Raw genomic sequence first — 12,823 nt, 5'->3', positions numbered from 1 at the left:
TCTTTTTTTTTTTAAGGGCCACACCCATGGCATATGGAGGTTCCCAGGCTAGGGGTTGAATCAGAGCTGTTGCCGCCAGCCTACACCACAGCCACAGCAACGCGGGGTCCGAGCTGCATCTGCGACCTACACCACAGCTCACGGAAACTCCGGATCCCAACTCACTGAGGGAGGCCAGAGATGGAACCTGCGTCGTCACGAATGCTAGTCAGCTTCGTTTCTGCTGAACCATGACGGGAACTCCACATTATTGTTTACTGTGGTTTCCACGCTATACATTATGCCCCAGGAATTATTTCTCTTAAGAGTTGGAAGTATGTACCTTTTGATCACCTTCACCCTATCCTCCTAAACCCCTAACCCCACTACCTCTGGCAACCACCAGTCTGATCTCTGTTTTATATGAGTTTGAATTTTTTAAATTCATTACCTAAGTGAGATCATGCAATATTCGTCTTTCTCTGTCTGACTTATTTCACTTGGCGTGATGCCCTCAAGGTCCACCCATGTTTGTTTTGTTTTGTTTTTTTCCCACAAATAGCTAGATTTCCTTCTTTTTTATGGTTGAGTAATATTCCATTATGTTGTGCATGGAATAACATTTCCATTATGTGTCAGCCGACCCTTAGGTTGTTTCCCTGTCTTAGCTATTGCCACTAATACTACAGCAAACTTGGGGATACAGATGTCTTTTGGGGACAGCGATTTCATTTCCTTTGCATATACACCCAGAAGTGGAGTTCCATGGTAATTCTATTTTTAATTTTTTGAGGAACCTCCATACTGATTTCTATAATGGGTGCACCCGTTTACATTCTCACCAATAGCGCACCAGAGTTCCCTTTTCTCCACATGCTCACACTGAGTGGTTATTTTAATGTGTCATCTGGAATCCCCTAGAGCCATGTTATCCCCAATCTATGTTGCCTTTCCATGTGTAAGTATATGTGTGTGTGTGTGTGTGTGTGTGTATGCCTTTCCATATGTCTTATCTATCTATCTAGATATATCTTCTCAGGATGGTCCCTAGGAAATGGTGTAGAGTAGGGGTCAGCAAACTTTCTTAAAGGATCAGATGGCAAATATTTTCAGCTTTGCAGACCATGCGGCCTCTGTCAGGACCACTTAGCTCTACTGTTGTAGCATGAAAGCAGCCACAGACAGTCCGCAAATAAATGCGTAACTACATTGCAATAAAACTGCTTATGGACACTGACATTTGAATTTCATATAATTTTTACATATCACAAAATATTATTCTTTTGATTGTTTTCAACCATTAAAAAATATAAAAACCATTCTTAGCTCATAGGCCCTATGAAAACAGACGGCTGGCTATATTTGGCCCATAGGCTGTAGCAGTGTCTGTGATTTATAAGTGTTTTTTAGAATGTTAATTGGCAACCGATGTGGTTTTAATTTGAGAGCCTTGGTTGAGTTTAGGAACCATAGATTGCTCACAGAGTGGAATATAATTTCAAAAGAGGCACTTTCAAAAGTATTCCTAATACACACGAGAAAAAATCTGCCCCTGACTCCTGTGTATAGATGTGGGCCCTGCCCATGGCTACTTTTTCTGCAGGGAAAGGAGGCCCTGGAGAAAGGAGTCGTGGGCGCGGGGAAGAGTGGCGGACACATGTTGTAGATGCTTGAATAGGAGGCGGGCTAAACATTCAAGTCCTGGGTGAGGGAAATAACGGATCGGGAGAATCGGTGAAGGAATGATAAAGGCAACCTGTAGTAAGAGCAGCAGCAGCAGCAGAAGGCAGGATCCTGAATTGGATAACATTTAATGGCGTCGGATGCTGTCGTGGAATATTTTGAAGTAGAGAGTATACTTTTGCTATGACCATAAACACAGTGAAACTATGTTAAGAATTGCGTAGCATGTCTAAAAGGCTACCTTTGCCATGACGTGATGTCCTTTGTCTTCTAAGAAATAATCTTTTACTTTTAAGGACTCTCAATGTGGGTTTCTAAGTTTCAAGGTTGATGCTGCTCACAGTGTGGCCCCCACACCAGTTAGTAATACACATTCTTGTGCCTCACCCCAGACCTACTGGGGTCAAATCCCTGGGGGTGGAACCTGGTACTGGGTTTTAACAGCCCTTCCAGGAGGTTCTGATGATGGGTTTGACCAGGGTTTGAGAACCACTGATTTCCTTCACGGAAGAGGGACACAAACCCGTACTCTGTCCTCCCTTCTAGATAGCCATGTTTTCAGGAAGGTTTGAGGGCAGGACCTCTGATGGATACTTTTCACTGACTGCTGTTTTTAAGGGCAGCCACCCGAAGGAGGCGGGCAGGAAGAATGTCCCTATTGTAAAAGGAGAGGGAATTTTTCTTATAAGTAAACAAGATGAAACACGATCCAGGGTGTTGCTTCTGGAACCCAGGGGGAAAACAATTCCTTGTGGGTAGTTGCCTTCGTCTCTCTCTCTGTCTGCACCATGTCAACTGGCCCACAGAGCACTGCCTGTAGACAGCATTCCACGTTCTTGTCCTGTTGTGGCTGGAGGACGGTGGTACAGGCACAAATGGCTCTAATTTCTTTTCTTTCTGTCCACTCTTCGTTCCATGCCAGGAATATACTTCCCTCAAGCTCCTCCCACACAGTGACCTTGTTTCCATAGAAACTGGCACATTCAGCTGGAGACTTACACATGAGTTTGAATAACCCTTGGTTTTAAAACCGTGAGAACCTAAGGAAGATGATCTCACAAAGCATACAAAGAACAGTTTCTTAATGCAAATAAATAAAGCATGAATTGAGACATGCAATCATAGTACATGACATATATTGATTATATATCCTGCTATTTAAAAGTTACCGGCCAATTGTTGTATGAAGTTAATGGTGATCTACTGTGAGTCATTGGAGGAGATAGTTTCAAATTAAATCATCTGAGGTTTTTGATGGAATGAAAACCTTTATGGTCTGGGTAAAAATTCACTGCGGTGGCCTCCTGGGCAGATTGTCTAGTCTGACTTGGGAGAACCAGAATCCTATCTTTCTTGCTGCACCTGGCTGGCTGAATTAGGTACTCTGTTCCCTTTGTGCTCACAGTACTGTGATCATACCTCTAATAATAATAATATTACTAACAACAAGCAATTTGAGGTTACGGTGTGCTCATAACCACAGTACTTGATTTCGTTTACTCTTCGGAACAACCTCGTAAAGTAGATATTATCATCGTATCCATTCTTCACATGAGGAAACTGAGGCTCAGAGGATCTGCCCAAGCTCGCACAGCTAACTTTTACTTGAACTAGGATATGAACTCAGGGAAGTCTGACTCCTGGCATTGACTATTCTCGCCACAGAACCTGTACTTACCATGGTGTGTGGCAGTTACTTGTTTATGTCTTGACCAAAAGCTCTTTGAGGGCAGGGACTGGCTTTATTGCTTCTCTCAGAGTTAGGGCAGTGCTGGCTATATACTTGGGGTTCAATAAATATTTTGTTCAATAAGAGGAGGAATGATGAATAAGTGAATAAGTAGTATGAGCATTCACCCTTTTAGTTCTTAGTGATGGATAGAAGAGATAGATGACTTCCTCCCCGGAAGGCTGTTAGTCCATAGCTGTGCGTTCATAATCATATAACATCTAAAAAATTATGATTTCATCTTAGTCGCTGACTTGTTTCAGATATTGTCGATCTGCTGTCTCCATAAGTCATTTTTTTCCCTCTTTTAAGAAGCTTTTGGAGTTCCCGTTGTGGCTCAGCTGAAACAAGCCCAACTAGTATCCATGAAGATGCAGGTTCGATCCCTGGCTCCACTCAGTGGGTTAAGGATCTGGTGTGGCTGTGAGCTGTGGTATAGGTTACAGATGCGGCTCGGATCCAGCGTGGCTGTGGCATAGGCCAGCAAGTACAGTGCAGATTAGACCCCTAGCTTGGGAACTTCCATATGCCACAGGTACAGCCCTGAAAAGCAAAAAAAAAAAGTTTTTCCCATCAGTAAAGATAAGCATTCATGTCTCTTCTAAGCATAAGACTATAGCTATAGCTTCTGTAAGGTTTTCAGTATGTATGTAGCCCTGAGTGAGCCGTTCATTTTCTTATTCAACAGATACTAACTGAGTGCCCACTTTGTGCCAAACACTGGTCTTGGGGCTTGGAATACATCAGTGAACAAAAAAGACACAAAGCCTGGCCCTCAGAGAACTTACATTCTAGCTGGGAGGTAGGCAGATACTAAACAAAAAAGGTAATGCGTAACTATATTCTGTAATTTATGGAAGTTATTAAAGTACCATGGAAAAAATAAAGAAAGTAGTAAGTTTCTATGAAAAGAATAAAGGGTAACTTAGAGTGTGGGGCTGAGGAGCTCCCCTGGTTTCAATTTTAAACAGTGTGGTCTGGATAGACCTTACTGAGGAGAGGAAACATGTTCTAGGCAGAAGGAATAGTGTAGAGACCCTGAGCATGGAGCAGGCTTGGGATCCACAAGGAGCAGACAGGAGGCCAACAAGGTTAGAAAAGATGAGTAATGGGCAGAGTAGACAGATGAAGAGAAGTAATATGTGGTCAGAGCACGTAGGGCCTTGCAGACCATTGTAAGGGTTCTTTTGACTTCAAGTGATAAGGGGGACTCCTTGGGAGATTTGAGCAGAGGAATGATTTGATCTGATTTACATATGAAAAGAATGACTCTGGATGTCCCACTGACAGTAGGCTATAGAAGGGCAATGATGGAATCAAAGACCAGTTTGATTCACAGACTACTCCAGGAGTCCAGGAGAAAAGTTATGATGGCTTAATCTGGATGAGTCATGGAAATTTTGAGAAATAGCAGATTCTGGAAATATTTTGAAGGTTGAGCCAGTAGCACTTTCTGGCAGATTAGATATGAGATGTGAAAGAAGAGAGGAGATAAAGATGACTCCCAAGGTTTCTCCAGCTAGAAAGATGGAGTCGCCATCTACTGAGCAGAAGTTGAGTTTTGGAGCTAGTTAAGTTTGAGATGTCTGTTAGATATCAAGTGAGGGTATTGAGTTGACAGTTGGACATAGGAGTCTGAGGTTCGGGAGATAAGTCAGACTAGAGATAGACCTTTGGAAATCATTAGCATGTAGATAGTATTTAAAGCCTGAAACTAAAAGCAATCATCAAAGGAGTGAATATATACAGAGAAATAAATGACCAAGTTACTCTTTTTTCTTTTTTTTTTTTTTTTTTTTTGCTTTTGGAGCACACTTGCAGTATATGCAAGTTCCCACACCAAGGGTCCAATAAGAGCTACAGCTGCCGGCCTGCACCACAGCCGCAGCAACATGGGATCCGATCCACATCTGCGACGTACACCGCACACAGCTCATGGCAACACCAGGTCCTTAACCCACCGAGTGAGGCCAGGGATCGAATCTGCATCCTCATGGATCCTAGTCAGGTTCGTTAACTGCTGAGCCATGAAGGGAACTCCCCAAGTTATTCCTTGTTAGCCCCAGGACACCCCAAAGTAAGAGACTGAGGGAAAAAAGGAGGAACCAGCAAAGGATACTGAAAAGGAGCGAGCAGAGAGGTAGAAGCAAAACCAAGAGAATACAGGACCTGCAAGCCACGTGAAATAAGAGTGTCCTGGAAGAAGGCATGAGCATTTGTACCAACCGCTGCAGATTCATCAAGTTAGACCCCAAAAGAAACCATTGGAATCAGTATCGTGGAGATCGTTGCTGACCTTGACAAGGGTAGTTTAAGTAGAGCAAACCTATTGGAAGTCAATTTAAGAGAGAATGGAAGAAGAATTCAAGAAAACGAGTATAGATAATTGTGGGCTGTGTATAGAAGAGTTAAGACATGACTGCTGGACCTAGGAATTTATCATTTATTTTGAGACATTGGGAATAAATACATTAAAAAGACAGCCAAGAATACAAGTCTATACAGCTCAATTGAGTGCCATAGATAATGACGTTCAGGAGGCATGGGTGGGTGGTCAGCTGGAGAGGCAGCCAGCAGCCATGGTCAAGGAGAGCTCTACTGAGTGGGGCCCACATGGATAGACAGGACTCTGGGCAGGCTTAGGAAATGATGAGGAGGAGGGGAGGGGATGACACCAAGTGAAGGCCTTGAAGTAGCAACAGCACAGTGTGGGACACTAAATGAAGTGGCTTGTGTCACTTGAGTAGAGAGTGCATTATAGGTAGTCATGACAAATAGCTGTGTGTATATGTATTTGAATCTATTAATGGGCCAGAAAGTCAGAATGAGCAGTGTAGGTGCTATGATAGGAAACAGAGAAAATGCTAATGTTTTTTGAGTGCTAGGAGTATTGTGATAAAAAGAGTGTCTAGAGACGTTACGATAATCAGCACTTTTTAGTCAAGGAAATATCTGAAGATACTTGCAAGTGTTTTTCAAAGGGTGCTCTAGGAGTGACTTCAGCAGAATCTCCTGGGGCCTTATTAAAAATGCAGGATTTTGGAGATGCAGGCTAACTACTGAGCTCATATCTCTGGGGGGTGGGACTCTGGATTCTGTATCTTTAACAAGCTCCCCAGGTGACTTTCATATACAATAAAGGTTATGAAGTGCTAGTCTAAAGATTTTGTTTGAATAGATAATATTCCTGATTGATAAGCTGTCCAGAACACTAGAATTAGCTGGAACAAAAGGCATATTAAACATGAAAAGTCCATGCTTCACATACACACTTACAAATTTAAGTTCTAAGAAGCTAAATTTGCAGTAGTGTTCATTTGGCCTCATTCAGTTGCTTCAGTGCTATTTCAGGCATCTGTAAAAGTTATGGGTCTTCCGTGAGAGGAGGGTTCTCAAATCTATTTGTTACTTTTAAATCCAATTGTGTGCCAGAGAAGATGGTTGACAAAGACATAGCTGCCCCCGCCCATGCTGTACGAGGTTTGTCTGAAGCCTGGGAAACTAGGGACTAAGAAAACAGATCTGGCTGTTTTGCCTGGGCCGTCCTGGGGCTCGCCTTCCAAATTGCTGTTTTCCATCTCACTTGAGGCCTCAAGCTGGGAAATCAAGAGCGCCATGCTCTTTCAGCCCTGCTTCCCTAATCAAGAGAAAGGAGCAGAGAAAAGCACCTTCTGCCTCTGCAAATCACTGTGACCAGAAGGAAAGAAGGCATTTCAGCACAGGAGACTCTGAAAGTGAAGCACCTCTCTGCTTAGAGGTGTGACAGGGAAGAGGCGAAGGACCTGGTTTATTTTACTCTGTGCCTCCTTGGGGTAGTGGTTTTGGTTATCAAAGCCCTCCCAGAGGGTTTGGTGTTTGTTCTGAAGTGCACCTTTCACTAGCTGATACCTACAGACACCTTCTCCTAACAGCCCATAAGTGACTTTCAGTGACCAGGCAATCAGTTTGGAGAACTTTCGATTCCAGAATTTGATCCTATATTCAGTCTAGTAGACTCTTCTACTCATGCATAGAAATTTTTTTTTTTTTTGGCTGACCCGTGGCATGTGGAAGTTGCCCGGGGCAGGGATCAAACCTGCACTACAGCAGTAACCAGAGCCATAGCAGTGACAACACCAGACCATCAACCTGCTGAGCCACCAGGGAACTGCCATCCTTAGAATTCTAAGTGCAAATTTCAATCTACGGATCTTATAGCAACTTTCTATAAACATTTGTCGAGTGCTTAGAATGTAAAACGTGTTATTTTAGACAACAATTAATAAGATGCAGTCCTTGCCCTCAGAAAATGGACTTGAAACGGCAACTTATGATATGGGTGATAAGTGTTATGAAAGGGAAGGTCTATTAATACAGCATTTGAAAGGGAAAAGGTAAACTTTCCTTTGAAGGGAGTTAGCGGAATGCTGGGGAGCTGGGATCGTGAGTCAGAGAGGAGAGGCTGTGGGATCGGAAGAAGGAAAAGAAGCGGGCATGAGGAAGTGGGTAGTGAATCGGGGAGGTGGCTCCAGGCACCAGCAGAGCATAGTGGCTGGCCTGATGATTGGATCGTTGACCAGCCTTGTGAGTAGGGAGCAACCGTTTAATGCACATGGTTTGAGCAGTGTGTTTATGACATTTATTTTGGGCATATCTTCCCAACGTGTTACACTAGACATCGAAAGAATAAGAGATATTTTAATAAACTGCGAAGATGTCTCTGCACATAGATTTAGAGCCTTAATAAGAAGATGGTTGAACTTTCTCAACCTCTGGAGAATTTATACTAGTCTCTCAAAACATAGCACACCTGGAGTTCCTGTCGTAGCTCAGTGGTTAACGAATCCGACTAGGAACCATGAGGTTTCGGGTTTGATCCCTGGCCTTGCTCAGGGGGGTAAGGATCCGGCATTGCTATGGTGTAGGTCACAGACTTGGCTCGGATCCTGCATTGCTGTGGCTGTGGTGTAGGCCGGTGGCCGATTGGACCCCTAGCCTGGGAACCTCCATATGCCTCGGGAGCGGCCCTAGAAAAGCCAAAAGGACAAAAAAAAAAGAAAAAACCAACAACAAAAAAAAACCCCCAAAAAACAAACAAAAACAAAACAAAACAAAACCCTCATAGCACACCTGTGGGATAGGAGGTGGGTGAAAGGGGTAAAGGTACAAACTTCCGGTTGTAAATAAGCCAGTGGGATGTAATGTATAGCATGGTGACTGTGGCTCATAATACTATAATATGTATTTCAAAGTTGCTGAGAGGGTAGATCTTAAAAGCTATCATCACAAGAAAAAAATTTTTTTTTGGCTTTTTGCTATTTCTTGGGCCACTCCCGCGGCATATGGAGGTTCCCAGGCTAGGGGTCGAATCGGAGATGTAGCCACTGGCCTACGCCAGAGCCACAGCAACGCGGGATCTGAGCCGTGTCTGCAACCTACACCACAGCTCACGGCAAGGCCGGATTGTTAACCCACTGAGCAAGGGCAGGGATCAAACCCACAACCTCATGGTTCCTAGTCGGATTCGTTAACCACTGCGCCACGTCGGGAACTCCGAAAAAAATTTTTTTAACTAAGTGTGGTGATGGATGTTACCTAGATTTATTGTGGTGATCATCTTATAATATATACAAACATCAAATCATTGTGTTGTACACCTGAAACTAATACAACGTTATATGTCAGTTATGCCTCAATAAGAAGCAGTACAGCATGCATACCTTTTGCAGACTTTTTTACATGCATAATGTGTGGAAGGTTACTTACATAATGCTATAACCCTCATTTTTCTTCCATTTAGCTATGGCAACATAAGCAACACACTCCGGTTTTTTGCAAAACTAATCACACACAAGTGTGCTGACGTGGAAAGGATGTTTGTTATTTCATATTTTCTCAGTGATGACACAATTTCAGTGTTCGAACCAATAGAGAGGAATTCAGGTAAGAGACATACCTCTCCTAGCAATTTACTCAGAATAATCACGTATCTCTTCATGTTGAAAGTTAGGCGATGTGATCTGATTTTTATAGCTTAGATGATCTAAGATAGTGGCTTCCATTTTTTTAAAAACCACTGAAGTTCAATTTACGAAGATCTCTTAAATGGGAGCCCAGACATATAAAATTATAAAAGAGGAAGAGTTTGGGTTGGCTCAGGACTGGAAGACTAGGACACCTCCTTTTAGGCACTCTTCCCACTTCCTCTGTGGCCTCCGAGGCACCACTGTGGAATCCAGGGACTTCAAAATCATGGTCTGGCTACCACGTTTCACTCATAGCTAGCGGGGTAAGAAGAAATCTGTATTCTTGATAGGATCACTTGGAGAATTTTTAACTCTAAGACAAGAATCCCAGAGTAGCCATTTTAATCTTCAGAACCTCTTTCCCGCTGGCTTGTCTGTCTGTCGAGGCTGTTGCAGGGTTCCCGCTCCCAGGCCCACGGAATGGAATGCATCACTGCAGTGGACCGATACGGTGGCCGTTGCTGGGGAGAGTCACTGATTTTGACCTATCAAATTATAGAACTCTAGGGCTCTCTTCTTTGTCCCAACATGTTTACAACCTGTGTTGAAGACACACATTTGGGAAGAATAATCAGTGGTGTGCTGGTTCACTAGCCCTATTTTGTACAATTTGTCAATTTCCATGATGTTAAATACCCAAACCATGGCCAATTTCAAGCAGCCAACAGCTCAACAACTGGCTTGCAAAATCCCTGAACATTTCACAGTCAGCCCTTATGAGCTAGTATGAGCCACTCAGCACACCAATGAATAATGAATAATTTGTATAACTAAATCAGGCTCCACAGTGATTTGAATAATGGATCAAATCCTAAAGTATGAAATCAAATAAGGATGAATATAAAGTCATACCCCGAAAGGTCAAACAATCAACTCTATACAGCTAGAATGGGGACGATCTGGCCAAACAAATGACAGCATTCATCAAACAGAAAGGAGGATGGCAGTCAGCCGCAAGCTGCTGCGTTATAATAGCAGCCCTGGATGAGCACGCATTATTATCGTTGTAAGACCTTTATGAGGTGAAGTTTGGATGAATCCAGGTCCGCCAAGAGGCAAACCCCAAGATGAGTTTAAACGTGCAAGAGATTTATTAGGGGAAATGCCGGTGAGGGAAAACATGGCAGGAGCCAGACGAGGCCAGGAAAGCCGCCAGACTGCAGGACTGCAGTGCACGAATGACTCCTGTGAAGGACAGAGGAAAGGCAAAGGGGGCAAAGTCTTCGACTCTAGTGAACCACTGCGAAAGTTTTGCTAAGGCTGACCGGGAGTCCTGCAGCCAAAGCCACCAGTCGGAGGAGCCCCCATCTTGCAGGCATAGGCCTTGGTGTCGCTGCCTTGCTCAGTCAGGTGTTGGCAGCCACCTGTGGGAAGCATGACCTGGGCACAAATCTGGGGATAGATTTCAGAACATAGCAGTTGGAGCCTTCTGGTAACTGTGTTTCCCGTGGCAGGCAATCTGCTCCCGCCACCCGCCTCCCCCAAATGTTCTTCCCATTTACTGATGAGAATTCGGAGAGGTCCAGAGAGATGAAATAACTCCTAAAGATCATCCAGCAAACAAATGACAGAGCCACGGTGGGCTCCAGCTCTGTTCGGCTCCAAAGCCTGTGTCTTTGCACCACCTCTGGTTTCTGAATGTGGTAGGAGTGTGATGAAGCTGATCCCCAAAGCTCATCTGGTCTTGGGTTGTGTGCACAGGTCGGAAGATTTCAATTCAGTATTAGTTAGAAAATAGTGGAGTTCCGTGTTCACCTCTGCTCACCACCTTCCAAGAGGCCCAGAAAAGAGGAGATGAAATGGTGAGAATTCTGGAAAGGAAGAAAACTGCGGCATTGCTAAAAGAAGCAAAGATAGTTTGCCTGTAGGAAAAAAGAGTAGAGGGGGCTCCCATAGTTATCTGCAAACAATTAGGTGAGTTCCTTTCCAGAAATGAGGCATCTGACATTTAATCAGTGAGTCAGAATAAGCAGGAGACATCATCTGGGACAAATAGGTGGAAATAAGCTCAGATGAGAAATGTTCTACGTGGTTGTGTTCAAACATACCCTAAGATGTTCCCGATGTCCTGGTGCCCAGGTCACTGCGCGACACAGAGCACGTCCTCGCTTAGTGTTTGTTTAAAGTGTTTGGAATGGGAAGGGAGTAGAGCGAGGCAAGAAAAGGCTGGAATGCCATACTATGATGTTTCCTCTTGACACGCTCACCTGGGAAGTCTCATTTCTTCGCCTGCTGCCTCATTCTTCCCTTAAGTACTACGGGCAATGTGAGTTCCCAGCTAAGTTGTATGACCCGTGTTTGAGCACGAAGTACCTCTAAAGGCAAGTGGAATGGTTCTTTGAAGAACAAAGGCTCCTCCTTCACTTTTCCTCTCTTCTTCCGCAGGATATACTGGTGGGATGTTCTTGAAAAGAACTCGTGTTAAGAAGCCTGGACAAGAAGTCTTTAAAAGTGAGTTCTCGGAATACGTCAAGGCCGAGGAGCTGTATGTTGGAGCCAAAGTGGACGTGAATGGCTACCTGTTTCTGCTGCTCAACGCTGATGAGTACACCTTAAACTACATGGAAAAAAATTCAGATAAGGTTTGTGTCATTCTCGGCTCGCCTCCCAGCACTCTGCAGCCTGTGTTTTTCTTACTCCAGGCCTTTTCTTCTTCATCTTGCCCCCCGTTTTGCATTGTGCATTCGCACATGTGGGCATGAATAATGGATCTGCACGACTTGGCCGCAGGTCCCGTCACAGAGGCCAGGGCCCGGTCTCCTCTGTTTACGTGCTGGGTTCTCCGCTGCCCAGCATCACGGATGCCAGGCGCAGGCAGGAGGCAGGCCCAGGGCTGAATCAAGTTTCCTGGGTTTTCTGCTGACTCTGACATTATCTTCAGAAAGAAATTCAGCGACGATCGGAAAGGAAGAAAATCTGGTGCCACACACTGTGCCGTCCCAGTTAATTGGCACAGGCCTGCAGAGAAGGCCAAGACCCGAACAAACAGAAACCCCAGGGGAATCTGAAAGTTGCTGGGGTTGCAGCTTCCCATAACAGGAGCCACCTGAGGCCTCAATGAGCCTGCAAGGACAAATTGGCCGCAGTGAGCTCAAAGGGATTTTTCATTTGAAATAAGATGGCAGATGGGTACTATTACTGAGAGTACTGTTGTGGCCGGGCTTTTCAGTAAAAATAACATGTTGACAAAATCTTGATTTTTAAAGGGTAGACTAGTTTGGTGGGCAAACCCGTGTGTTTCAGAACCATTGCCCAGTATTGAAGAATTATCTAGAAGTAACTTATTAAAAAGGTCTGCCTGCAAATAATAATATCTGTGTGCCAATTATATATGTCCACAGTACCAATTCTCTTTCATTTATGTATAAAAGGCTCAGGGGTGAGGTTGAGGGGCACACACAGGAAGCATCAAGGGGGAGGGAGCAAG

The 12,823-nt window shown here is 44.2% G+C and overlaps 1 protein-coding gene across 1 annotated transcript in view; it reads left to right on the top strand.

Annotated features, from left to right (window-relative positions):
• Positions 1-12,823, top strand: part of EFHC2 (EF-hand domain containing 2) — a 190,148-nt gene that overhangs the window by 90,368 nt on the left and 86,957 nt on the right. Inside the window, exons 9-10 of the mRNA XM_021080072.1 lie at positions 9,171-9,313; positions 11,782-11,978. Coding sequence (XP_020935731.1) covers positions 9,171-9,313; positions 11,782-11,978 — 340 coding nt within the window. The remainder of the gene's footprint in view (positions 1-9,170; positions 9,314-11,781; positions 11,979-12,823) is intronic.

This window comes from Sus scrofa, chromosome X (genome assembly GCF_000003025.6).
Source record: "Sus scrofa isolate TJ Tabasco breed Duroc chromosome X, Sscrofa11.1, whole genome shotgun sequence".
Classification (NCBI taxonomy): Eukaryota; Metazoa; Chordata; class Mammalia; order Artiodactyla; family Suidae; genus Sus; species Sus scrofa.
The sequence above is the reverse complement of the archived record's forward strand: the minus strand, read 5'-3'. Positions and strand labels throughout refer to the sequence as shown.